Below are 25,710 nucleotides of genomic sequence, written 5' to 3'. Positions count from 1 at the left end.
CCGGGCCTCACCACCATCTCCCAGGGGAGAGCGCCTCATTCCTGCCCTTCACTTTCTGCTCTACTTGAAGGTATTTATAGGTGGAGAGGACAGCCGCCCTCCCTCCCCTCAGGGTCCTTATTTCTGAAACAGGAGCCCCATCGGCCCCTTTTCATCCTTGGGCCAGAGCAACCAATATCGGTGGAGGATGCAACCAATATTATTGGAAGGTGGCAGGGTGGAGGAGCCCAGGCTTGGTATGCATAAGAGATCATGCTGAGATGGGAAAGGGTTAATGGTGGGGTCACTTGAGGTTGTGGAGAGGTTAAGGGGTTAATTCTAGATAACCCTACATTCCTAGGTAGGTGTTGGGAAAGTGGAGGGGTAATTGATATGGGGCAGTAGAAGTGAGAAAAGTATAAGGGCAAAAAGTGTATTCGGGAGCTGCAGAGTGGCTGGGGTCCTGGAAACTGGAGGCAAGGGCAGAGGTTACAGTTACAGGAAAGCCAGGAGGCAGCTGGGAAGGGTTACGCTGTGGGTGAGCAACGGGAGGAATAGGCCGAAGAAGAAGGTGTGCCCATGTAAGTGAGGTAAGTGGAGGCTGTAAAGCAGCTGGGAGAAGAGGTTTAGTGCACTGAGGAACGCTGGCAGTAGAGGTGATTGGGTATGAATGGGCCCTCCGCACCATTAACCACCCTCACTTCAACTGAGAGGTAAACTGAGGCAGTGGGCCTCGAAGGTGAGGACTGCAGTTTTGGGGGGGGGGACAAACAGAATTCCTTTCTTACTCTCCTAAGGTCTTTCCTGTCTTTGTCCCCAGGCGCACAATGTCTTGCTGAGTCTGCCAAGTACTGAGTGAAAATCGTTGCCTAACACCCATGGAGGGGTTACTGGCAGGTGGGCTGGCTGCCCCGGACCATCCTCGAGGCCCGGAGAGACTGCCTGGGCCAGCTCCCAGAGAGGACATCGAGGGTGGGGCAGAAGCTGCTGAGGGGGATGGTGATGTCTTTCGATCTCCTCATTACCTGCCCAACACCAAGGAAGGCCCCCGAGGAGACCTCCTGGATGGCAGAAGTGGCATTTCTGGTAAGAGGGCTCTGTGGCCCTAACGAAGCATCCCACTTAGTCCCCGAGGCTCAGAGAGAGCTAGACCGCCCAAACCAGCAGGGGCTGAGTTGGAATTCGAATTCTGCTTGACCAGCCAAAACTTTCTTTAGTGCTCTGCTTAGTGTTTCATTTTGCCCTTATGATAACAGTTGCCTTGGGAGCCCGTGACAGTTGCTTAGAGGACGGTAAGGAACTAGGATTTATACTTGTCGTGGCCTGGTTCCCAGCTCTGAGCTAGACACCAGCTGTATCCAAATACCCATAATCAGCACCTAGTGCTCTTTGCCCAAAGCCCACTTGTTCCTCAGATGCACCAAATTCCCGCCTGTGTTGTCTCAGCTCCTTCTCCCAGGCTCTATGGAGTGTAGCTCTTGAGCTATGGGCCAAAACCCACGTGTGCCCTCTAGTGGTAAGGTAAAGACTGAGGCAGCTGAGATCTGGGTCCCCACTTTCTGCCTTGGTTTACCCCATCCAACGGTAGCTCTTATTAAATACTAAGCACCTGCTGCGTGCCAGTTTCTGTTCTGGCCACTGGGGAAAACAACCATAAGCTAGGAGGTAAGAGATCCTGTCTTCCAGGGGGTGGCATCCTAGAAAGGAAGTTGGGCAATAAACAGCTTAACAAATGTCACAAGGGCCCGTGATGATGGAGGCTATGCGGATATTAAGCAGAATGCCAGGATCATGCGTGGGAGACCTGGGGAAAGCCTCCTGAGGAAGGGGCACCTGAGGTAGAGCATGGGATGGATGGTGGGCAGTGCCCACCGGGCGGTGGGAAGAAGAGTAAGTGCGAAGGCCCTATAGAGGGGAGGGTGTGCCATGTTTCAGGGCCTAACAGGAATTTGGGGTGGCTGGAGAACAGTAGGCTGACCAATCAGACTTCTCCCTTCAGTTCCTTGGTTGGTCCCCCCAAAACTTTGGCTTTCAACAACGTTCAGGCACCTCTTTGGTGGTTCCTACGTGCCAAATTCTTCCTGTGAACAATTCATTCCATACTTAGAGCCTTTGTGGGGAAGGCCCTCCGTTATTTATTACCTTGGTTTTGCTGCTTGCGCTGCTGAGTTTGGAACCCAGGGCCTCAGAACATTAGGCACGCAGTCTCCCACTCAGCCACATTACCATCAACCGCCCTTTACTCAGGGCCCCCTCGGTAAACTTTTTTAAATTTTAATTTAAATTTATGTGCATTGGTGTGGGGGCAGTTGTGGGCTGCCATGTGGTTGCTGGGAATTGAACCCGGGTCCTTTTGGAAGAGCAGGCAGTGCTCTTAACCACTGAGCCATCTCTCCAGCCCCCCAGCAATACTTCTTATGATGTGCAGGCATTTATGGACCCATCTTTGTAGAATTAAAAAAAAAAAAAAAGTCATGGGGCAGGGGACATAGACATGAACCAAGAAGTAGCGTAAGGAGGCAAAGCAAGCTGATGGAGAGACAGAGAGCCCTAAGTTGTACAGACTTGGAGGGGACTGCTGATGCCTGCCAGTATGAGGCATCAGGGGCATGGTGAAGAACAAAGTCCCTTAGCAGTCCCCTCCTCAGGACCCAGTGAGGAGCAGGACTTCATCCTGGGTCACGAAGCTAGCCAGGACGGGCCACTGAGTCTTGACTCGGTGGGAATTTGGAAAATCGTCTGTAGATTCCAAGGGACTAGGCACTTCTTCTCCTTGTGGGAGACAAGCGGGGACTGGAGAGATGGGGAAGGTAGGTGGGTGTGTGTCTTCACCACCCCACACCTCCACTGGAGCGCAACCAGGAATTCATGTGTGTACCTGTTTCACAGCCTAGGTGGGGCAGGAGAAAGAGGCCACCAAGGGGTATCAAACCACCCTCAATGGGTTCCCAGAGCAAATGGTAGCGCAGGTGGAGATGGCTGCACTGAAGCAGGATCATAGCACGGAGGTTAGAGAAGACCGGGATGTCTCTCTCACTGCCCTTTCATACTGCTTGACCCGCCTGCATAGACTAGACACTTGCCCTGGGAGTCTTGTGATGTCTATAAATAGGACCAATCTCTGAGACTGCTATTCCATCCTGAAGCCTGGGCACTCGCCCATCCCTATGCAGCTCTGAGAGCCCCTCAAGGACTCCCAGGAGTGGCACCCCCAAACTTTTCTACCTGGACAAGGAAATACCTACTATCTTGCTCTGTCTTCCATTATGGCTATCAGTGGGGAGCCTGCCTCAAGCCCCATTGCAGTCCCAATATACCTCCAAGGTGGGCTTTGCAGGTCCAGCAATGTCTTGTGGGACTTAGATGTTCCACTCAGGTCAATGAAGAGTCTGGTGCATGCCTGCCATTGTTTGTGGAACAGGGGACCTGGGAACACAGAATTATCCTTTTTGGACTCATGGAGGCAGTGAATCAAAGCATGGAGAAAGCAAGCCTGAGGCTATAAGTGTAGCCTCCAGCTTCCACCCCAGGACATCATCGAACCTGCCTTGACACCACAGAACACCCATCTCCTCCTTCTCCCACCATCACTGCTTCTCTGGATGGAACTCTTCCTGTGATCTCATTGGCCCCCATCAGTGGCCCCTTGAAGCTGGGTTCATGACTGGTTGCACTGTACTAAGGAGAAAACAGAAGTGTGAAGCTTGGAAGGCAACATCTGGTCACAGAGTTGGGCCCTGCACTTGGAGCTATCTGGCAACAAAGTATAGATTCTTGGCTACACTGCTAAGCTGCAGGCTGCCTGGCTTGGAGTTTAAGTGGCTCGTGGACACCTTTCCTCTCATCTGTAAGCTGTCCCAGGGACCCTACCTGGCAGGAGCCAGTGAGAGATTCTGGCACTGCCACTGACTCAGAGTTGCATCCCAGGTGCCACAGGGACTTCTGGATCCCTTCAGTGTGGAGGCTTCTGGGTAAAGCCCCCACCTCCAAGCTGTCTCAAATATAGGCCCTGCTTGGTCTCCTTCCTCCAAACTTGCTGCCACTAAAAATAGGAGCTTCATCAGAGCTGCTCAGACAAAGAGGCCAGTGTGCCCCCCTGGCTCACAGAATCCATCAACAACAGCCATTGCGCATAGCTATCAAATCTGGGACACTCAGAATTTCAGAAACAGGACACCTGGGACCCTCAGACCCACATCTCTAGGCTGTCCTGGGACTGGTTATCCACTAACCGGTCACTCTCTCCTGATTAGCTCTCACTGGTGACTTGTGTCTAGGACAGACCCTGTTTTTTATAGTTGTTCTCCTAGCCCTCACTAACCTCTCCAGCACCCCATCATAATTTTATCCCTTATTCCTGCCTGCCTCCATGGTTCTCAGCTGGGGACAATCAGGTCCCACAAGGGACACTTTGAGAATGTCTTCAGACATTTTCAGTTGGCATGATTGATCACAGGATAGGCAGGCATTACTGTCCTGTGGGCAAGTAGAGGCCAAGGACGTTGTTAAGTATCCTACAATGTGCAGGACTGTCTCAGCCCAGAGAAGGGACCTCTCCAAGCGTCAAAACTAAATAAAACCCCTCTGCTGTAGGATATGCAGACTATTGCTTGTTCCCCTGCCCCACATTTTAGAGACCATGCCATTGTAACAGCCCTTTTTGTCAGGCTCAGCAGACAGACCACACCTTCCTGATCACCCCCTCACATTTTCTTTTTTCAATCCCTAGTGGTAGGCTTTCAATTCCCAGGGAAAATTGGATGGTGGGGGATTGGCAGAATCTGTGCCAGTCCTCGCCCTTTCTGGACTATCCTCAAATTGAGGTTGATCCAGCAATTGCATCTGTCAGGCCCTGGCCAGGGCACAAGTTCCCCCAGCGTGTTAACCTTGGCCCAGGCAATTGGCTTATTCCCTGCTTGGCATGCTTGCCGTGTCAGGCAAACATGGTGGGTAGAGAGACGCAGGCCAGGATTCCTGTGGTGGCTCCAGGCATTGGCTCTACAGGCAGATAATGGAGAGTTGGCTCTATCTGTGTTGTCGCGGGGTGGTGGGCATTCCCTAGAAGGGATTCCGTTATAGGATTTAGGCCTCAAAGGGGGTCCAGAAAGCAGACATTGGCCCCATGTGACTCAGGGTGGCCAGGCTCTTCACTCATTATCTGGCATGTGTCTGTTGAGTTACTTGCGTGCCAGGTGCTGGCATGCTGCCAGGAATGAGGCTTCAAACGTCCCAGTTCTCAGGGGGTTTATGTGCTTACAAAGGACCCAGGCACACAGCTGTCCACAGAGGGAACCTGGTAATACCTGGGAGAGGTAAGAAGTAAATGAAGCAGGTGGCAGGCATAGTGGCACAGGTCTATCACCATAGCACTCAGACGACAGAGACAGGAGGATGAGGGATGTAAGGACTAGCTTGGGCTAAGTAATGAGTTCTAGACTAACTGGAGCTACATAGCAAGATTTGTCTCCAAAGAGCAAAACAAAACCAGGTGTGGTGGTTTGTGCCTATCATCTGAGCAGTCAGAATGCAGAGGCAGGGGGATTATGAGTTTTGAGGTCAGCTGATGTCAAGAGAGACCCTGTCTCAAAAGCAAAACAAAGACTAGGCATAGGAGTACACACCTATAGTCCCAGCACATGGGAGGTAGAGGTAGAAGGATTGGGAGTTCAAGGTCATCCTCAGCTACATATTGAATTTGAGGCCAGCCTGAGCTACATGAGACCCTGTGCCTACAAAAAAAAACCTAAAACCAAAACCAAACCAACCAACAGAAACCCAAGTAGAACATAAATAAATAAAGTTAAAGGGCAGATAATAGCATCTCATTTAAGTAGTCAAAGACGTACCAACTGCCAAAGTCCAGAGGCTATTGGGTGTAGTGGAGCACACACCCTCAATCCCAGCACTCAGGAAGCAGAGGCAGAAGCATCTCAATGAGTTCCTCGCCAGCCTTGTCTACACAGCAAGTTCCAGGACAACACAGACACACACACACACACACACACAGACACACACAATGGGGGGCAGGATAGCCAAGGCCAGAGAAAGCGATGACTCAAAGCTTCCTAGGGGTGGGGAATGGAGGAGAATGAAATATGGGCAAAGCAGCAAGGGTCCAGGAAAGGGAAGGGAAGTTGGAGAAGCCAATAAAGTCGCAGTCCTCATGTGTGTGCCATTGCTGTGGCAGGTGGGACTCTAGCTGTTTCCTGCAGTTAGAATAAGAAGCAGATGCGTTTTCCCAGGGTATGGTTTTAAAACAAACAACAACCTACCCTGGTTGTTGGATGTGGGGCAGACTGGAAGGCAGCAAGTCCTCAGGGTCCCCCAGGAGACCTAAGAGGACTCCTGCAGAGAACCTCTTTTTAGGGTACAGGAGTGCAGAGATCCAAAGCCTCTGAAGGATAGGGTTGGGGCCTACAGGGCCCTTCTGAGGTACCCCGCAAGGCTCTTGTAGCTGAGGTTTGGAGGGCCCTGGCCAGGGGAACTCTGGTCCTGGCCAGGGAGACCCCAGCCCCTCAGGGTCTCCCCTCTCTGTTGCAGATGGGCAGCCCCATCCTGGCCTCAGCGAAGCCCTCCCCCGTGCCACCTCCACCACCCATCGGATCAGCAGCTGGTGAGTGCCACGCTGGCCCTGACCTCAGGTAGGGCAGGGGGGCAAGCAGGAGTGTCTAGGCTCCATCAAAGCCCTCTGGGGAATGAGAGTGGGACAGAGGGAATCAAGAGGCCAGGCAGGAGGAGGTGACTCCCCATATACCAGACCCTGGGTGTGTGCTGGGACAAGGTGGGAGGTCCAATAGCAACACAGAAGGTCAACTCTCATTATCCCTGCCAGGAGCCAGGCCAGAGAGAGACAAGTCTGCGGGTTGGACCCTTGGAGTCCAGTCTTTCTGTTAAGTGATACTTAGATTGATGCCTCTCTGAACCTCAGTTTCCTCATCTGCAAAATGGAAAGTTACCTTGCCACAAGATGTTTCACAAATTTACCTTGGGAACTCAAAGATCATTGGGAAAGAACAGGAACCAACGTCAATATTAGGACCACTGCTCTGCTTTGTTTGTTTGTTTGTTTGCTTGCTTGTTTGGTGCTAATGACAAAACGCAGAAGAGAAGGGGCTTACAAACTCTGTCATCTATCCCTGAGTTATATCCCCAGCCCTGCTACTCTTTATTAAAGAGTTTGGTGGGTCTAATATATAATTATAATAGATTAACAACAGGCCTAGAAATGAATAATAACTTATGTTCTGGCTCTCAGTTCAGCCCACTGACTCTTTGCCTCAGCCCTGAGAGGGATGTTTAATATTGCACGGCACCAAAGGAGGCTTAGAGAGATGCCACTATGACCTCTACTCTGCCTGTCTGGACTACCTATTTCTTCACCTGTTCCATGGATGTGATCAGTCCACCCCCTCCCCCTTGTAAAGGCTGGCTCTCAAAGTGTAGGCAGCCATACATCTGTATTCCTAGCACTCATGAGGCAGGTACTAGAGAACCAGGAGCTCAGGACTCTCCTCTGCTACACAGTACACATGTACATGCACACATACACATATATGTTGGACACAATGGCACATACCAATTATTCCAGGACCTGGGAGTTTAAAACAGAACAGTCCTGAGTCCAACACGAGCCTGGGGTACATAATGGGACCCTGTCTCAAATAAGCAAGGCCATCCTGACCATACAGACTTATAATCTGCAGCTACTCCAGGCTTTGAAGGAGGAGGATCCTGAGTTCAAAACAAAACCTGCCTGAAGTACAGACTGAGTGCAAAGCTAACATAACTTAACAAGACACTGTCCCGACATCCTGAAGAGGGAAAGGCCTGGGAATGTAGGTCTACGGTAGAGTGCTTGCCTAGCGGGAACCAGGTCCAAAGTTTAATTCTCAGCACTGGGGGGGAAACAGAGAGAGAACTAATGAGGAATACTTATATCTCAGCACTTGGGAGGCAGAGGCAGGTGGATCTCTGTGTGTTCAAGGCCAGCCTGGTTTATAGAGCGAGTTACAGGACAGCCAGAAGCCCCTGTTTCAAAAACAAAAACAACACAGAACCCCTGAGCCTGATATGGTGGCAACACCTTTAATCCTAGCATTTGGGAGGCAAAGGCAGGAGGATCACTGTCAGTTTGAGTCCTGTCTGGTCTACATGAGTTCCAGGTCAACCAGGGCTACATAGTGAAACCTTGTGTCCCCCTGAAAAGAGTCCCATCAGTCCCACCAGTCCCACGGCTGCAGGTGAGGTAAAGTGCTCCTGACTCCTACGCACTTGAATTACACCCATCTTTACCCTATATCTTGTTGCAGGGTCATAGTCCCCACTTGAAAGGTTGGCAAGCTTTTCAATGCACACTTGCTTTGTTTGATAGTCAAGAAGCTCCTTAGACATTGTATTAGGAAGACAAGATCCCTGACTCTTGGAAATCATCTCCGTTTTTAGGATTGGAAAACTGAGGCCCAGAGACTTTTCCTCATCTGCTCTGGCCTCCCAGCCCTACCTATCTCCCACCCAGGAAGGTCAGGGTCACTGGAGCCATTAGTCGCTCCTGACTCTGCCCCTCCAAGAGGGGAGGAGGTTCATCCTTTGAGCTGCCCTGCCACAAAGTTGACCTTCACCAAATTTGGGGGAGAGATGTGTCTAAATCGCCACAGTTTGGGGATGACCAAGACAGAAGCAGCCTGGAGCCCAGGTCAGAGCCTTGGATCCTCCTCCCTGGGGAAAGGTGAGAGTTGACTGTATCACCAGGTTTGGGGATGCTCTTTTGAGGCTTTGTCCCCCAACCTGTGGTCTCTGCACACTTTCCCAATGATGCAACAGGGCTGCACTGTATGGACAGGTGCACCCTAAGAGTGGAACCTGGCTTTGACCTCTGGACTTCCTTACCTTTGCCCTATTATTCCCAACCTCTCTACAGTCACCCTCTTGCTATATCTCAAGGAACTAACTGCTCCAACCAGCCGGGGAGTACTCTCTATCACTACTACCGTAGGGAGGGAAACCGAGGGTCACCGCTAACTTATCCCCGTTGGCACTTCCTTGCAGCTACTGGGATGGAGACAGCCTGGACTTTCAGCTGGGCTCCTCACCACCCCATCTTCTGGGCCCCTTCCCTGCACCCCTTGATGTTCAGGGGTCTTGGGAGCACCCTATGGTCCGGGAAGCCAGGGAGGGCACCCCGCCTGAGCAGAGGTTCGAGGACTCAGTTATTGTGAGGACTATGAAACCCCATGCCAAGCTCAAGGGCTCTAGAAAGTTCTTGCACCACCAGGGTGAACTGAAGTTTTTAGAGAAATACTCTCCAAGCCACCACAAGTTTGATTGGCTCCAAGATGCAGATGAGCAGGAGCCCCTGAAGGATACAGGGTTGCACCTGGACCTCCCTGCCCAGCCACCAGCTGTCACTTCCTTCAGGAGGGTAATTGTGCCAGTGGATGACACTCCCAAGACATTGGACATGGAGGTTATGGGTACCAGAGAGGACCTAGGGGACTTCGGAGGGTTGGCCCAGCCTTCTGAGTGGGGCCTCCACACATCAGCCTCAGAAGTGGCCACACAGACCTGGACAGTGAACTCTGAGGCATCTGTGGAGCGTCTGCAGCCCCTGCTGTCCCCGATCCAGACAGAGCCATACCTGTGTGAACTGTTACAGGAAGTAGCTGATGGGGTAGACAGTCATGAAGAGGAAGAAGAGGAGCCAGCTGTGTTCCCATGCATTGAGTGCAGCATCTACTTCAAGCACAAGGAGCATCTTCTAGAACACATGAGCCAGCACCAACGGGCACCAGGCCAGGAGCCCCCCGCTGACCGGGCGCCACTGGCCTGTGGCGAATGTGGCTGGGCCTTCACAGAGCCTAGTGCCTTGGAGCAGCACTGGCAGCTGCACCAGGCTTCCCGGGAGAAGATTATTGAAGAGATCCAAAAGCTAAAGCGATTTCCAGGTGACGAGGGCCGTGGGGCACGGCTGCAGTGCCCCAAGTGTGTCTTTGGCACCAATTCTTCTAGAGCCTTCATGCAGCATGCCAAGCTGCATGTGCGTGAGTCACCGCCCAGCCGGCAAGCCAAGGAAACTTTCAGGGGTGGCAGCCCAGTCGTGAATGTTAGCACCCTTGTCTATCCCTCCTATGGAGCCTCCTCAGACATCAATACTTGCGTCTACTGTGGCTTCACAGCACCTAGCAAGAGTCTGCTCAGGGAGCACGTGAGGCTAGTACATGCCTGTGCCCATTGGGAGGAGGAGGGTGAGGCCTGTGAGGACCTCATTAGCCAGCCAGGCACTAGCCAGGATGCATACACCCACTTACATGACACTGCCACCATGGACTATTTTGGCAAATCTGAGCCCCTTTTGGCCTCTGTGTGGCAGGAGAACCCTGCTGGATATGACCCCGGCCTAGCGTTTGGCCCAGGCTATCAGCAGCCAGACATGAGAGAGTTCCCACTGTTAAATTCAAGCCAGCAGCCTTTTGGAAAGCTTCCCTTTCCTTCCCCTGGGGCATCTGCTTCCTATTCTATACAGTTCAATAGAAACAAAAGCACTGTCCACCTGCAGAAAACGCAAGACAGGAGTCAGCCTTGGAGTGAAGAGGAAGAAGAAGATGAGGAAGATGTAGTACTGACTTCTGAAATAGATTTTCCTCCTGAAAACGGAGCCTTTCCACCTGCAGCCATCCCTAGCCTCATCCCTCAAGCAGCCTTGGAGTTGAAGCAGACTTTCCAGGGCGCCCTGCAGGCAGCTGATGCCTCAGCGACGCAGCAGCAGCAGCTCCAAGAAACTGTACCCATTGTTCTGCTGGCAAAGCTCAGACCCCAAGTCATGGCTGCAGCCAGCCGGGCATCTCCAGAGCTGCCGCCTGACGAGCTGGAGCTGAGAAGCACCCACTCCCTGGACTTCCTGCTCCTAGGCACACCTTTGGGTGGCTCACTGGGTCTGGACACACTCCTAGAAGGGGATCCGGCCACGGCTCTGAAGCCCGAGGAACGGAAATGCCCCTACTGTCCTGATCGCTTCCACAATGGCATCGGGCTGGCCAACCACGTCCGGGGCCACCTGAACCGCGTGGGTGTCAGCTACAATGTTCGGCATTTCATCTCTGCAGAGGAGGTGAAGGCCATTGAGCGCAGGTTTTCCTTCCAGAAGAAAAAGAAAAAAGGTAGGGCATCAGCCTTGCTCTGGGAATCCATCTCCCTCTCTCAATGCCTGGGAGCCACAAAGCTGGACAGCAGAGTTTTAAATGTGCCCACCCTTACTCATCCTGCAGGGTGAAATTGGGGGCCTCCCATCTTGAGAGACCTGGGAGCCACTGGTAAGGTCACCACTAAATGTTAGTGGATGTGCAGGGATGGATGCCCCAGTGCCCTGGTCATAATGGCAGCTGGAGGAAGACATTTGGGCACAGCAATCAGCCACAGGCAGATGATTCTGTTTTATTCTTTAATGCAGTAAATGGGTATTGAGCTGGGTCATCTATGTTCTGGGCCCTGGGAGGCCCAGCAGTTTTGATCTAGACAACAGTTTTGCTCTCTCAGAACTCACAGCCAAAACCAAGAAACAGTGGGCTTCACCGCCTGGGGCCACCTGTGCAGCATGGAGAGTTTCAGGCAAAGAGGTTGTGATTCCATGGGTCTACCTCTAATGAGAGCACACTGGGTAGTTCTGATGCAAGGCTGGAGCCCTACCCTTCCCCAGGTGTTCAGAAGGATGGATGGGTGAGTTGGAAGGTAGCCACTCTGCTTTCACAGCCCCCTTGGGGAAGGTGCTAATATGGTGTTTGGGTGAATGAGAGTACACACACACACACACACACACACACACACACACACACACACGGGCGGGGGGAAGACCAGGGAGTGCTAAAATGTGGGGTGAGTGGTAGACAGTCAAGAAACTAGGCAGTTATTGATATCAAGTGACCAGGGCTCTGATTCTGGGAGGTGAAACTGTAACTCTACCTTGAAGGCGCAGAGAAGGCTCCCAGATATTAGTATCCCATCCCCGATTGGTTCATTTCTTCATAGAACCTACACTTAATTTGTAGCACGGAAGCAATGCCAAGCAAAACTAGACATGGACAGGTGATCTATCTAATACTCTGATATAGCAGATCCAGAGAAGCCTCTTCTAGAAGATGTTTCTAATGCTCCCTGCTGTCGGAGTTAGAGAAGTCAGGCTTTCTGCAATGTCTGGTTTGGGGAGGGTGCACAAGCTGAGAGTTTCAGGGCAGGCAGAAATGTCACCAACAGAAGGGAAGGCAGGCGCTCCACGGTGCTCTGTAGAGCCGAAGTCCTGGGAAGGAGGTAGAGTTGGGTGGAGAGTGGTTTTCCTCACCACTACCCCAACCCAGAAAATCCATGTCTTCTTTCTGCAGTGGCCAACTTCGACCCGGGCACCTTTAGTCTGATGCGATGTGACTTCTGTGGGGCTGGTTTCGATACTCGGGCTGGCCTCTCCAGTCATGCCCGGGCCCACCTGCGTGACTTTGGCATCACCAACTGGGAGCTCACCATCTCACCCATCAACATCCTACAGGAGCTGCTAGCCACCTCAGCAGCTGAGCTGCCCCCCAGCCCCCTGGCCCGTGAGCCTGGGGGGCCACCTGGAAGCTTCCTGACTTCACGACGGCCACGCTTACCTCTCACCGTGTCCTTCCCACCTACCTGGGCTGAGGACCCTGGGCCACTCTACGGAGATGGTAAGAGAAGGGAGCAGGTCAGACTGGAGTCCCTACCCTTCCCTGGGGGTTCAGAGGGGTGGATTGGTGAGTTGGAGGGTGGCCACTCTGCTTTGCTGGAAACATTTATCTGCCTGCACTCGAGGCTTAGACGAAAGGATCAGGGCCAGCCTGGGCTGCATAGCAAATTCCAAGCCTGAGCTAAGTAAGCTACAAGTCAGGCCATATATTTTTTAAGTATATTAACAAATTTTGTCACCACTATATTGCCACATAGGGGTAATTTCTGTTTTATTCAAGGGCTGGTTCGTGGCCTTTTCTGAACCCAATTTCTCAGTGAGTTCTTTCTAGAAGCAATGGCACTTTATAAGCATAACGCCATTGAACTCCTTTCAACAGCCCTATTAAGGTGGGTGTTTCCATCATAACCATTTTACAGAGGAGGAATCTGAGGCACAAAGAACTTAATTTCCCTGTCAAGAATTAGGTAGCCAAAGAAAGAGAAGCTTTGCAGTCCAGGTAGTTGGACAGCAAATTCTTTGTTCTGGAAAAATCTTCTATGTTGGACACCATGTCCAATAGTGTCAGCAATAGTATTTAACAACCTGTGCTGGCCTCGAGGGTGCCCTGGGTACATGTGACCCTTGAGTTCTTGCAATATGGCTAGTACTGAGTGACCTTCCTGTTGATCTTCCTGCGCAGATCTAGAAATACAGGCTCTGGGGATGGTGGACTACGCGCTTAGCACGAGCAAGGCCCTTGGCTTGGTTCCCAGTACTCACCACACAAAAGAGTAGAACACGAACTGTAGATTCAACCAGTTCTATCCAGCAACTCCGACAACCCCCTTTCATACTCAAGCAATTGCATTTACTGAGGTTTAAACCCTATCATCTCAGATAACACACACACACACACACACACACACACACACACACACACAAGCTAGGGCAAAGGCTTATTTAATTTTCACTGATAGGCTGGTCATCAAACCCTGGGCCTCATGCATGTTAGACAAATGTTCTTGGTGATGAGCTATGCTCCTCTCCTCAGGAATGTTGGGTACTCATCTTACAGAAGAAGATATTCTCAGTTGTTTGCTTTGTCCCAGCCACACATAGGCAGAGCTGAACTTCTGAGCATCTTGGTTGGTAGTGTCTTGAAATCTAGAATCAATATTTGGTATTAGATTGCAGGGAAGGTCACAGTAGAATTAGAGAAAAAGTGAAGGGCCTGGGCCTTCAAATAGCTGACTTCCTGGGAGCTTTTAAAAGACAGAGAACTCAGCACACCTTTAACTCCAGCACTTGGGAGACAAAGGCAGGTAGATCTGTGTGAGTCCAAGACCAGTATGGTCTACATAGTGAGTTCTAGGACAGACAGGGCTACATGAAGAGATCTGGTTTCAAGAAACAAAAGCAGGGAGTGGAGGTGGGCAGAGAAATAGGATGTGAGCCGTAGTTGAATGGAATTCAAACTCCTTAGCTTTGAGGAATGAAACCCATCTAAAGTAAGAGAATGGGTGCAGGGTTACTGAGACTGGCCTTTTTTTTTTTTTTTTTTTTTTTTTTTTTTTTTTAATGGTTCCTCTACCTACAGTTTCCAAGATCCTGCCTACACGTGCATTTTAGACTTTGCTGGACCCGTCCCATCTGTAAGCCAGGTTGAGGCACTTGAGAGTTTTCCAAGGTCTGAGGCACTAACAGCTTGGTGGCTTCCTGGAGGCGCACCTCAGAGGGACAGAGAAATGGGATGTGGGGCTTCTTGCCTTTGGTAAATGATTGCTCACCAGGGATTCAGCGTTTCAACCTAATTTAGTTCATACTTTCTCAGGATGGCTGGAAGGCAGAGCCAACTCTAAGGATGTCTAGGCCTGTAAAAACTAGTGTGTGAGAGCTCCAGCTCTGACCCTTTTTCTTCTGAGCTGTCCTAGCACAGGCCTCAATACCATGCTCACATTTTCTTATCTGGCATTTGGGCCAGACACTCCCAAGGATGAGACAAGTGCCTAACAGCCAGCTTCACTTATGACTCACCTATTTCCATTAAAAAAAAAAAAAAAAAAAAAAGGTATGCGTCTCTCCCTGGAGGGAGCTGGCCCAAACCCTAAGTTGTGAGGAAATGGAGTCAGCTTTGCCTTGGCTCTGTCTAGAGGGAGGAGACAGACATTTATGACCTTCTCAGAGAACAAATGGAGATGAGGGGTATACCTGAAACATCCTAAAAACTTTGCAAAGTAATAGTGTCCCCAATTTGGGGCAGGTTGGGGCAGTGGCCCCGTGTGGCAGTTCTTTTTGAAGGTTCTTCCCTTTTTGCTAAGTGAGCCAAAAGGGGAGGGTACCAAGTTGGGGGCGGGGTATCGGTCAAATTCTGGCTCCACCCATCTGTCAAGGAACAGCTGGACGTGGGGTTTAAAGTTGGGGCGGAGGAGTGTGCTAGAAACATGGGTGAGGAGGGACTAAGTTTCTTGGACTTCCAGACAGCATTATCCAAGAACAGCTAGATAGATACAAAGGTGATGTGGGGGCTGGGGAGGGTCATCGTGGTGGAGGAGTTAGTGTCTTTCAAAGGGTTGTTCTAGGTTTGCCTTGAGTAAGGATATTCATGATCAGGTCGAGGTTTGTCTACCTGGCGAGAAAGACTTACAGGAAAAAAGAATGGAACAGGGTCTCAAGGCCGGTCCTAGCACTGCTGTCAGCGTTCTAATTCTGAATGTTAATATTGAGGTGGATGTGTGTGGCTAGAGGTTCCCTTTCTAGCTGTAGAGACGTGCGGATCCTGGACTGGGCTACTAGAGGCGGCTAGCAGCTTGGCCTGCCTGCGTGAGCTGAGCTGTAGCGCTCAGGGCAGCTCCTAAAAGCTTGCCAGCAGGCTTTTCACCGCCCAGAGCATTTCGCTCGAGGCGCTCGGCGCTCCTCAGGTCGCCCTGGGTGCGCCCGGAGGGGCGGAGCAGAGCACGCTCGGAGGTCGCGGCGCGCGGCGCTCCGCTGCTCTCGCCTGAGGCTGCCGCCCCGCGTGCGCCGGAGCCAAGATGGCCGCCTCCACCGCCCAGTGCCGAGTGACAAAAGCGGAGAGCAAGGCGACGGCGGGGCCGCGCGCGGGGGGCGCCCGGGAGCGCGCGCCCACGGGGGCCCCCTCGCCAGGCCCCCCGAGTCCAGGCCCGGTGGTTCTTCCGCCTCCGCCGCCGCCCCCACCCCCGCCGCCGCCGTCGCGGGACGGGCCCAAGGCCGAGCCGGAGCCGGAGCCGGGGCCGGGGCCGGCGCCCGCACCGGCACCGGCACTCGCGCCGGGTAAGAGTTGGCGGAGGGGAGGGTCCCGGGAGGGGAAATCGGCGTCCCTCCCGCGTGTGCCGCCGCCACCCTCAACACCCGCCGTCCGAACTCTATGGCACCCCCCACCTCGGGCGCTCGGGCCCTGGGCCTCCCTCAGCCTCCTGGAGGGTCCCAGGCTTTGGGAACACTCTGCCGCCGCTCCTCGGGACTCTTCGCCGCCTCTGACAGAAGTCCCCTGCTTCTTTTGGAGTCTCAGAAGCTCCCAGTTGTCACGGTTCCGATCCCCCTCGGTGCTGGAAAGCCACTTTTGGCCCTGCCCCATCTGACAGACGCGCCCACTTCCACCTGGAGACTTTGACAAAGTACTCTGTGTCATGATCTCGGTAGCCTCCCGGCTTGTCTTCTTGCCCCTGTCGGACTCAGATTGGGCAGGGAGCGCCCTTCCTACCCCTCTTGCCCTGTTGTTTTGTACTGGTCGGCTCCGAAGCCCGTCTGACACCCAATATTTTCATCCTCGGAGCTCTTGCTCAGACTCCGACACTTCGCCTCCCAGTGTCCCACATCCCCAGGTTTAATGAAAACTTGAGACTAAGAAAGCCACCCTTGACTCCTTCTCCCCTCGCCTCACACACCTCTTCCCGGAGGCGGCTTCCTCGCTGCATGGAAACTTAAGAAACTTGGTGTAAACTTCTGCCATCCCCACTCTTCCTGTCCCCTGGCTCCAGGTTGTTCTTACTTTGTCTCATTTACAGTTCAGCTGGTGAGGAATTGCTTCCTGCTGGACTTGTCTTTGAAACTCAAGCACCGTTGTCTGGTAGAGATTTTCCCTCCCTGTCCTCAGCTTCTTGCTTTTTCTGCTTTGCCTTTCTGGCCTCCAGACTCTGGTCTCTGTCTCCTTTAACAGCTCCCACCTTCACTCCCTTCTAAGTTCTACCCAGAGAGGCATTTTCTCCTAAGTTTCCTCTGATGGAGAGTCTCAACTCGAACTTGCACTGTGTTTTCAGACCAGTGAACCTTCTACTGAACTGAAACTACTATTTGTCTTTCCTGTCACTGGACAATCTCAGTGTCCCCGTGTTACGCTGCCATGAGGGCTTATGGGTAGAGAGCCTCGGCTCTCATGAAGTGAGTGGCTTCGAAAAGTGAGAGCAGATGGCAAGGATAGGAAGAACTACTGTTCTCTCAGTCTCCTTCTTGAGGTGGACAGCCTGACTCTTGATTGGGCTGAGCCTGTCTCCTCCACCCCACAGGCCTGTGTTCTGAGGAAAACACAATGGTGGCCATGGACTTGGGGTCTCCCTTACTCCCAAAGAAGAGCCTGCCTGTCTCTGGGACCCTGGAGCAGGTGGCCAGTCGGCTGAGCAGCAAAGTGGCCGCAGAGGTTCCTCATGGCAGCAAACAGGAGCTGCCAGACCTCAAGGGTGAGTGGCCTAAGTGACAAGGCAGGTGTGCTGGCCAGGATAGTGATGCTCACAGAAGTACTCTCTGGCCTCAGGGTGGCACTCATTTTTCTTTTAGCGCTGTAAGGAACCAAGGAGATAGATACTTCGCTGCCTTATACATGAGTTTCTATAGCTTTGGCCATGTGTGTGGTCCTCAGCTACTAGGAAGGGACATCCTGTGAAGCAGTGGGCGGGGGGAGGAGGGGGGACGACAAAGGATCACAAACCAAGGGCACTTGCCAACTTTGTTAGGGCTGAGCTTACATATGTTACATAATTGGTTTTTCTGTAGACTACAAGGTTGCTAAGAGTAATGCTAATTCCTAGATATATTAAGAGAAGCAAAACCAACCTGGTCTTTGCATCATTGAGAGCAGGGAGGCCAAGAAGAAGATGGGGACTGGGCCAGGACTGTGGCTAGAATCTGACTTAGCATTTAAAGAGTGTGTTGAATTGTAGAGACTAGGTTAGGTATCAGCTCCATGTATGATATATGTATTGCACACACACATTTGTGTAAGTAAGCAAGCATGTTGCCAGGGTACCCTGGTATGTTGCAGATCTGAAAGACATCCCCACCGGCTAGACCACAGAGGGTATTATAGCCTCCTGGTGTGCGCCCTTGGGCACACTATGTTCTTCTCTGAGCCTCAGTTTCCTTACTTCCAAACCAGAAATAGTAAACCCCCACCAAATTAGAATCATTGTCAAGATCAAAGGGATTTGACAGAAGCAGAACGTTTACTTTGAACCTAGGTAACGGGAGGAGAATGGGTTAGCTGTATCTACAAGGCCTCACAGCTTCCCATCCCGGCCTCCATTTCGCCCTCCAGCCCAGAGCCTGACCACCTGTGAGGTCTGCGGTGCCTGCTTTGAGACACGAAAGGGCCTGTCCAGCCACGCACGTTCACATCTGCGGCAGCTGGGGGTCGCAGAGTCTGAAAGCAGTGGTGCTCCCATCGACCTCCTCTACGAGCTGGTGAAGCAGAAGGGCCTGCCTGATGCTCCCCTTGGGCTGCCCCCTAGCCTGACCAAGAAGTCCAACTCACCAAAGGAGTTGGTTGCTGGGGCTGCCAGGCCTGGCCTACTCACCCTGACCAAACCTATGGATGCCCCTCCTGTCAACAAAGCCATCAAGTCACCTCCTGGCTTCTCAGCCAAGGGCCTGGCCCACCCATCCAGCTCTCCACTCCTCAAGAAGGCCCCACTGACTCTGGCAGGATCCCCTACACCCAAGAATCCTGAGGACAAGAGCCCCCAGCTGTCCCTGAGTCCCCTGCCGACTTCCCCAAAGGCACAGTGGCCCCAGTCTGAGGACGAGGGGCCTCTGAATCTCAGTGAGTGTGGGTACTGGGAGCTGAGGGGGGTGCTGGGGTGTTATGTGGTCCTCAGATGAGGACGACCCTGGGTAGGAATTGAGGTCTATTGCTCCCAGATCCTGGACATCCAGGTCAGTGCTGGTTGAGGCACTCACTAGGTCTCCTATTGGGCTGTCCTATGAGGATCATTTTTTTCACATTCTGTTGATCTGGAGGCCTGTTACAGGTCTGAGCCTGCCAGGGGCCTGCTTGCCACTTGAGAAGAGCTTTTGTCCTTCTCTGAACTGATGGTGGGGGTGGTGAAAGTAACCAGGGTGCCTGTGGACCTAGCCTTCCGGTGGGAGTTTGGGATAGCTTAGATCGCACGGATAGATGGGGAGTCAGTCTACCATACAGGACGTCCTTACGTTGGCCCCTTCTTTTCATGTTTCCTGGCCATTTCTTGTGAGGCATCTCTCTGTGCCCAAAGGTAGAGACCCTCCACTATGGCTGCCTTGCACATGGCAAGTAGGGTTTGAGCAGCAACCCTTCAAGTTCAGTAGTCAGGTTTCTGGGCTTCCCCTATGTTGGCAGGTGTTAGGGCCTGGTGATACCTGTGTCTCCTGGTAGCCACTTGCATTGAATCTGCTGTGGTTTTAGGCGTAGGAGTCCTTGGTAGTCTGGTGGTACCCCCTGATCTTCACCTTCCATCTTCCCTTGTATGTTCCCTAGCAGAAGTCTCAAGGGAGAGGGCCTGGAAGCATCAGGATTTGTTTGCCACAGAACCACATCCTTAGCTCCCTACCTTCACTTGGAGCCAATAGGCTAGGCAGGGAACAGGCTGCCCTGCTACCTGCAACCTCTAAAAGACAACCCAAAATCTATCTAAAGCATGAAACATGTACTCCTAACCACCCCGGCAACTGAAAATCACAGCACACCCTCCTGCCTTCATCCCCTAGGGCCGACCAAGGTGGCGGCCGTGAACCCGCCCCCCCTGTGTTTTGTCTCCGCAGCTTTAGATAGTGACGGGGGCAGAGAGCTGGACTGCCAGCTGTGTGGTGCCTGGTTTGAGACCCGCAAGGGCCTGTCCAGCCACGCCCGTGCCCACCTGCGCCACCTGGGCGTCAGCGACCCGGATGCCAAGGGATCCCCCATAGACGTGCTCCACGGGCTCATCAGGAGGGACGGCATCCAGATCCGCCTCCCACCCGGGCAGGGAGCCCTGGCCCAGCTGGGGCGGCCTCCTTCTGCCTCCACAGCCCTCTCCTTGCTCCCTTCCCCACCGCCGGCCAAGAAGGCCAAGCTGAAGGCCTCGGGTATGGCCAGCCCCTGGGGGAAGCAGGACCTCTCGGCCGCCGGCATTTTCTGGGCCTCTGATGTGGAGCCATCTCCTCTCAACCTCTGTAGGTTCTCGCTTCAGCTGCCCTTCCTCCCTGTGGGCCCTGGAGCCCCTCCCTGGGGGGTCATGGCCCCCTCCCTACTCCCTCCCTGTTGTAGTAGGGAGTAGACAGGGGCCCTTGGCAGTGGGCTGGCTCAACCCAGAAATTTTGTTAGCAGTGGGCTGCTGGTACCTCTCTCTTGGCCTTGACCTCTATTACCATGACCCTGCCTGAGAATGAAGGCCAAGGGGAAGGTCCTACCTTTTGGTGTGGAAGGTGCCCTGGGTCTAGACAGTATGTGGCACCTAGGCTGGCTGCGTCCTGTCTCCTGCCCTGTCCTTATTGGGACCCACAAAGCTGTGGAGTATTGGTACTAATGTCTGCCAGGACAGAGGTCCTATTAGCTCTCTGGAGCTTCCCCCTTCCCCCACCTTGCCTCTGCCCAGTGTCTGACCCCACCCCTTAGCTCCCTCACTCGTACCTGCCATCCACTACCACCCTAGCTTATGGACACACTGCTGCCCATGCCTAGCTGGCCAGGATACTCCTACAGATGACTATCCTGATGATGGCCATGATTCTAAGTGCCCCCTTTTTTCCCCTGCTGTAGCTTCAGGCCCAGAGCCAACAAGAGATATCCGCTGCGAATTCTGTGGTGAGTTTTTTGAGAACCGAAAGGGCCTGTCTAGCCACGCGCGCTCCCACCTGCGCCAGATGGGTGTGACTGAGTGGTATGTGAACGGCTCACCCATTGACACACTGCGGGAGATCCTGAAGAGACGGACCCAATCCAGGCCAGGTGGACACCTCCACCCACCAGGGCCTAGCCCAAAAGCCCTGGCCAAGGTAGTGGGCAGTGGAGGTCCTGGCAGCTCACTAGAAGCCCGCAGTCCCTCGGATCTTCACATCTCACCCTTGGCCAAGAAGTTGCCACCACCACCAGGCAGTCCCCTGGGCCACTCACCGACTGCTTCTTCTCCTCCCACGGCCCGCAAAATGTTCTCAGGCCTTGCTACGCCCTCCCTGCCCAAGAAACTGAAGCCTGAACAAATGAGAGTGGAGATCAAGCGGGAGATGCTGCCAGGGGCCCTTCATGGGGAGCCTCACCCATCTGAAGGTCCCTGGGGTGCGCCTCGAGAAGATATGGCACCTTTGAACCTGTGTAAGTGTGACCCTGTGGCAGGGCAGGTAGAAAATTGGCTAAAGCTCCTCTCTGTGCCCCTTTAGGAGTGGCCATAGATGCCAGGTCTGAAATGGAAGAGATCCCAGAGAATTCAGAACCTGCTGTTTAGACTCCTGTACCCAAGCTGCTGCTTACATTTCTGTTATTCATGCAGAAAGAGGCAGAATCATAGAATTATATCTAATGCCTTCTTTAACCAATTGGTAGTGGCTGCCAACCAGATTCCTAGGGAGAACAGCTGCAAAGATCTATTAGTGTTGTCTGCCACTGGCTGGAATAGAGGGGTGACATTAAATGAACTGTGTCTAACATTGCTGGTAATTGAGTGTTTTACATCTGAAGTCAAGTTTTGAGTCAAAGTCTATTCTCCATGTTACTACTTACATAATGTAAGTTGGACAAGTTTCCTCATTTGGAAGATGGTGGTCAGCATAATCTCATGTCTTGTGTCTATACAGTTTTCTTGATAATTAAGTGTGATGAAGCACTTAGCATGGTGCCTGGTTGCAAAAAGTTCCTTGTATATCAAAGTTGCTATCATGTCTTCCCTGGCAGTCTGTCACACTATGTCCATTCTTCTTGGGTTGATAATTTGCTATACTCCAAGTAGGCTGGCATGGCTGAGGCATCACCTTAGGGCTCACATGCCAGCTCCGTGCCATGTGCTCTGAACCCAGCAGCATTGGGAGATGTGGGTTTTCATCCCCATCTTGCAGAGAAAGGAAACTGAGGCTCAGAGAGATGAAGTAGCTTGCCCAGCCTCACTCAGGGAGACCTTGTCAAGCCAGCTAGAATTTGAGGTAACAAGACAAATAGAAGGGCTGGATATCCGAGGTGCCTCTAAAGGCGCAGATGTAGTAGTAATTCACTGGAGTCCGGAGGGAGGGGTCGGATGGGTAGGAGCATCCAGAAATCTGGCACAGTCTTGGGTCTTGAACTTGGAGGCTTCCTGCCCATAGCTGCTGCCTCCTTCTCTTCCCCCAACCCTGGACCCCTTGCAGCATCCCGAGCAGAGCCAGTGCGTGACATCCGATGTGAGTTCTGTGGTGAGTTCTTCGAGAACCGCAAGGGCCTGTCTAGCCATGCACGCTCCCACCTGCGCCAGATGGGTGTGACTGAGTGGTCTGTCAATGGCTCGCCCATTGACACACTGCGGGAGATCCTGAAGAAGAAGTCCAAGCTGTGCCTCATCAAGAAAGAGCCTCCAGCTGGAGACCTAGCTCCTTCCCTCACTGAAGATGGCTCCCCGACAGCAGCTCCTGGGGCTATGCATTCCCCACTGCCTCTGTCACCCCTGGCTAGCCGGCCAGGAAAACCAGGAGCTGGGCCAACCCAGGTTCCCCGGGAGCTCAGCCTGTCGCCCATCACAGGGGCTAAGCCTTCAGCTACCAGCTACCTGGGCCCAGTAGCAACCAAGCGGCCCCTCCAGGAAGACCGCTTCCTCCCGGCAGAGGTCAAGGCCAAGACCTACATCCAGACTGAACTGCCCTTCAAGGCAAAGACTCTCCATGAGAAGACCTCCCACGCCTGTAAGCAGTGGGTGGTAGGGTCTTGGGATGGCATTTGTCTGTCAGGGCAAGCAGGGCCCCTGAGGCAAGGTCCCTGTGGGAGGGGGGATTAGCTCCTGACCTTGCTTAGGCCACCTGGGTATGCCTGCACTCTTAGAACAGCAACCTCCTCTGTCTGTAGCCACCGAGGCCTGCTGTGAGCTCTGTGGCCTTTACTTTGAAAACCGCAAAGCCCTAGCCAGCCATGCAAGGGCGCACCTGCGGCAGTTCGGTGTGACGGAGTGGTGTGTCAACGGCTCTCCCATCGAGACTCTGAGTGAGTGGATCAAACACCGGCCGCAGAAAGTGGGTGCCTACCGAAGCTACATCCAGGGTGGCCGCCCCTTTACCAAAAAGTTCCGCAGCGTTGGCCATGGCCGTGACAGTGACAAGCGGCCACCCTTGGGGCTGGCACCTGGGGGCCTGTCCCTGGTTGGCCGAAGTGCTGGGGGTGAACCGGGGCTTGAAGCTGGCAGGGCAGCTGACAGTGGTGAACGGCCTCTGGCAACCAGCCCACCTGGGACTGTGAAGTCTGAAGAACACCAGCGGCAGAACATCAACAGTGAGTGCTGGTGGAGGAGGGTTAGGAGGGCAGTAGACACCTTTCTAGGGCTTACCCAACCACCACATCTCAGTTGTTTAATCCCCTCTCTGTTTCCATGTGTCATTCCACCTGTGCAGGCGGTGTACAGTCTTGAGTCTTAACAACCTCTGTCCCATTTTGCTCACTGAAAGCAAGGGTGTCTTCGGGTCCCTAACCCTCCTGTTCATCACCTATCCCTTTCTCTGCTTTAGAATTTGAGCGCCGGCAAGCCCGCCCCCCGGATGCTTCAACAGCTCGGGGTGGTGAGGAGGCCAATGACCTGCAACAGAAGCTGGAAGAGGTTCGGCAACCCCCACCCCGGGTCCGGCCAGTCCCCTCCCTGGTGCCTCGCCCCCCCCAGACATCACTGGTCAAGTTTGTGGGCAACATCTATACCCTCAAGTGCAGGTATGCCAACACCTAAAGGGCCTTGGCTATTAGAACCCTGAAAATGAGTCAGCCTCTGTGCAGGTTGGGAGGTGGGGTTTCATGGGCTATTCTGAGGGACAGTAGGGCCCAGGATGACGGCTTCTTCTCATGGGCAGTGGAACTTCAGAGTATTAGGCTGAGACCCTGAGCTCTGTAGCCAGTCAGACCTGCATTCAGTCCTAGCTAAGACACTACACAGCTTAGTAACCTCAGGCAAGAGCTTAGCTGTTCCCTGCTTCCATTTTTCCACCTTTAAAAAGAGTTAAGCATGGTGTGGTGGTACACACCTTTAGTCCCAGCACTCAGGAAGCAGAGACAGATACATCTTTGTGAGTTCAAGGTCAGGCCCGCTAGGGCTACAAAATGAGATCCTGTCTTTAAAAAACTTTCATACAGACTTAATTGATAGAGCTGTTGTGAGGATTGAATTTAATAGCAAAGCCCTGAAAACCTGTCACGTAGTAAGGACTCAAGACTCAAGTTGTATTTTCCTGCTAAGGAAAAAAAGTCTCAGTTAATTCTTATGAAAGTACATGTGTACACACACACACACACACACACACACACACACACACACACACACACACACACACACACACACGATACCAGGAAATAGGGATTTTTTAGAAGCCTGAGGTAATTCAACTCAGGCTATATAATACAAGCCAAGACACAAGTAACAGTCAAGCTGAGTGTGTTGCTTCAGGCCTGCTGTCCTACCACTTGGAAGCTGTGACAAGAAGATTGCCATAGTCCAGCTGAACTACATAATTTCTGGACCAGCATGAACTGCAAAGTTAAGAGATTGTGTCTCCCAAAAGTGCAAGGGAAAAACATGAGTAGAATTTCAACCCAGGTCTCTGGAACGCAAGCTTGAAGCCTGTGTTCCCTGGAGCCTAGCTTAAGGCCACCACAAGAGAAAGGAAGGATGGTTCCTGTGAGAGTTAGACAGGCTTTGCTGCTTTCACCCACCACCATCAGAGCATACACATGAGTTGGCAAAGGCACTTGGGGAATCCTCTGCTTATCTAGCATAAAGACTTCATGCCCGGGCTGGAGAGGTGGCTCAGAGGTTAAGAGTACTGACTCCTCTTCCAAAGGTCATGAGTTCAATTCCCAGCAACCACATATTGGCTCACAACCATCTATAACAAGATCTGTATACATAATAAATAAATAAATCTTTTAAAAAAAAAAAAAAAAAAAAAAGTCTTCATGCCCAGGAGACCCCGACACGACTCCACAATAGTAGAGGTGGTTGTTCATTGGGAGACACTTCTTCCCTTGAGTCCTTTTCTTGACATATCTACACTAAATAGTGGTAGATATGCCTAAGCACTTGGACTAGACTGTACTGCTTTTCCTCAAAGCACTGGCCACTTCTTTCTCTGTTTTCCTGTGCAGGTTCTGTGAAGTGGAATTCCATGGCCCACTCTCCATCCAGGAAGAGTGGGTGCGGCATTTACAGCGGCACATTCTGGAGATGAACTTCTCCAAAGCAGACCCTCTGCCTGAGGAGCCCCAGGCCCCACAGGCACAGACAGCAGCTGTAGAGGCACCCTAACATACAAGCATTCCAGATCCCCTTTTGTGCCACCTGTCCCTTCCCATTTCTCCTCTGTATCCCCCCCCCTCCTCTTTTCCGTTTCCAAAGGAGCAAGCCAAAACCTCAAACCGGCGCCCCTTGGGGGCCGGGCACACTACAACCTGGGCGCCGGGAGCCAGCTAGCCACCCTACCCCCAGCCTGAGGACTCTGGGGCAACAAGGGTATCTTTCTGGAGCCCACCTGGTTGGTCCAGCAGGGGCAGTAGCCAGGCCCTTGGTGGTGGCCAATCTGGTTGCAGGGAAAAACGACACTTCCCTGTGTCTAACAACCAGGCAGGGCTATGTCTGCCATCCGTGGCCATTTGCAAAAACCCCAAA

The 25,710-nt window shown here is 52.7% G+C and overlaps 1 protein-coding gene across 16 annotated transcripts; it reads left to right on the top strand.

Annotated features, from left to right (window-relative positions):
- Positions 1 to 775: 775 nt before the first annotated feature.
- On the top strand, positions 776 to 25,416 carry Wiz (WIZ zinc finger). Of its 16 annotated transcripts, none has more exons than XM_051170195.1 (13): positions 992 to 1,065; positions 6,520 to 6,620; positions 8,422 to 8,704; positions 9,025 to 11,132; positions 12,348 to 12,671; positions 17,173 to 17,343; positions 18,198 to 18,701; positions 19,679 to 20,068; positions 20,655 to 21,206; positions 22,229 to 22,756; positions 22,917 to 23,336; positions 23,570 to 23,765; positions 25,191 to 25,416. In XM_051170195.1, exons 4-13 carry the CDS (start codon positions 9,131 to 9,133, stop codon positions 25,348 to 25,350), a joined length of 5,247 nt encoding a protein of 1,748 aa, XP_051026152.1. In that variant the 5' UTR covers positions 992 to 1,065; positions 6,520 to 6,620; positions 8,422 to 8,704; positions 9,025 to 9,130; the 3' UTR covers positions 25,351 to 25,416. The 16 variants fall into 16 exon arrangements, with proteins under 16 accessions (XP_051026149.1, XP_051026150.1, XP_051026153.1 ...); XM_051170194.1 differs by having other exon boundaries at positions 996 to 1,065; positions 6,520 to 6,592; XM_051170192.1 differs by lacking the exon at positions 8,422 to 8,704 and having other exon boundaries at positions 776 to 1,065; positions 6,520 to 6,592.
- The last annotated feature ends 294 nt before the right edge of the window (positions 25,417 to 25,710 follow it).

Source organism: Acomys russatus, chromosome 28, assembly GCF_903995435.1.
Source record: "Acomys russatus chromosome 28, mAcoRus1.1, whole genome shotgun sequence".
Classification (NCBI taxonomy): Eukaryota; Metazoa; Chordata; class Mammalia; order Rodentia; family Muridae; genus Acomys; species Acomys russatus.
The sequence above is the reverse complement of the archived record's forward strand: the minus strand, read 5'-3'. Positions and strand labels throughout refer to the sequence as shown.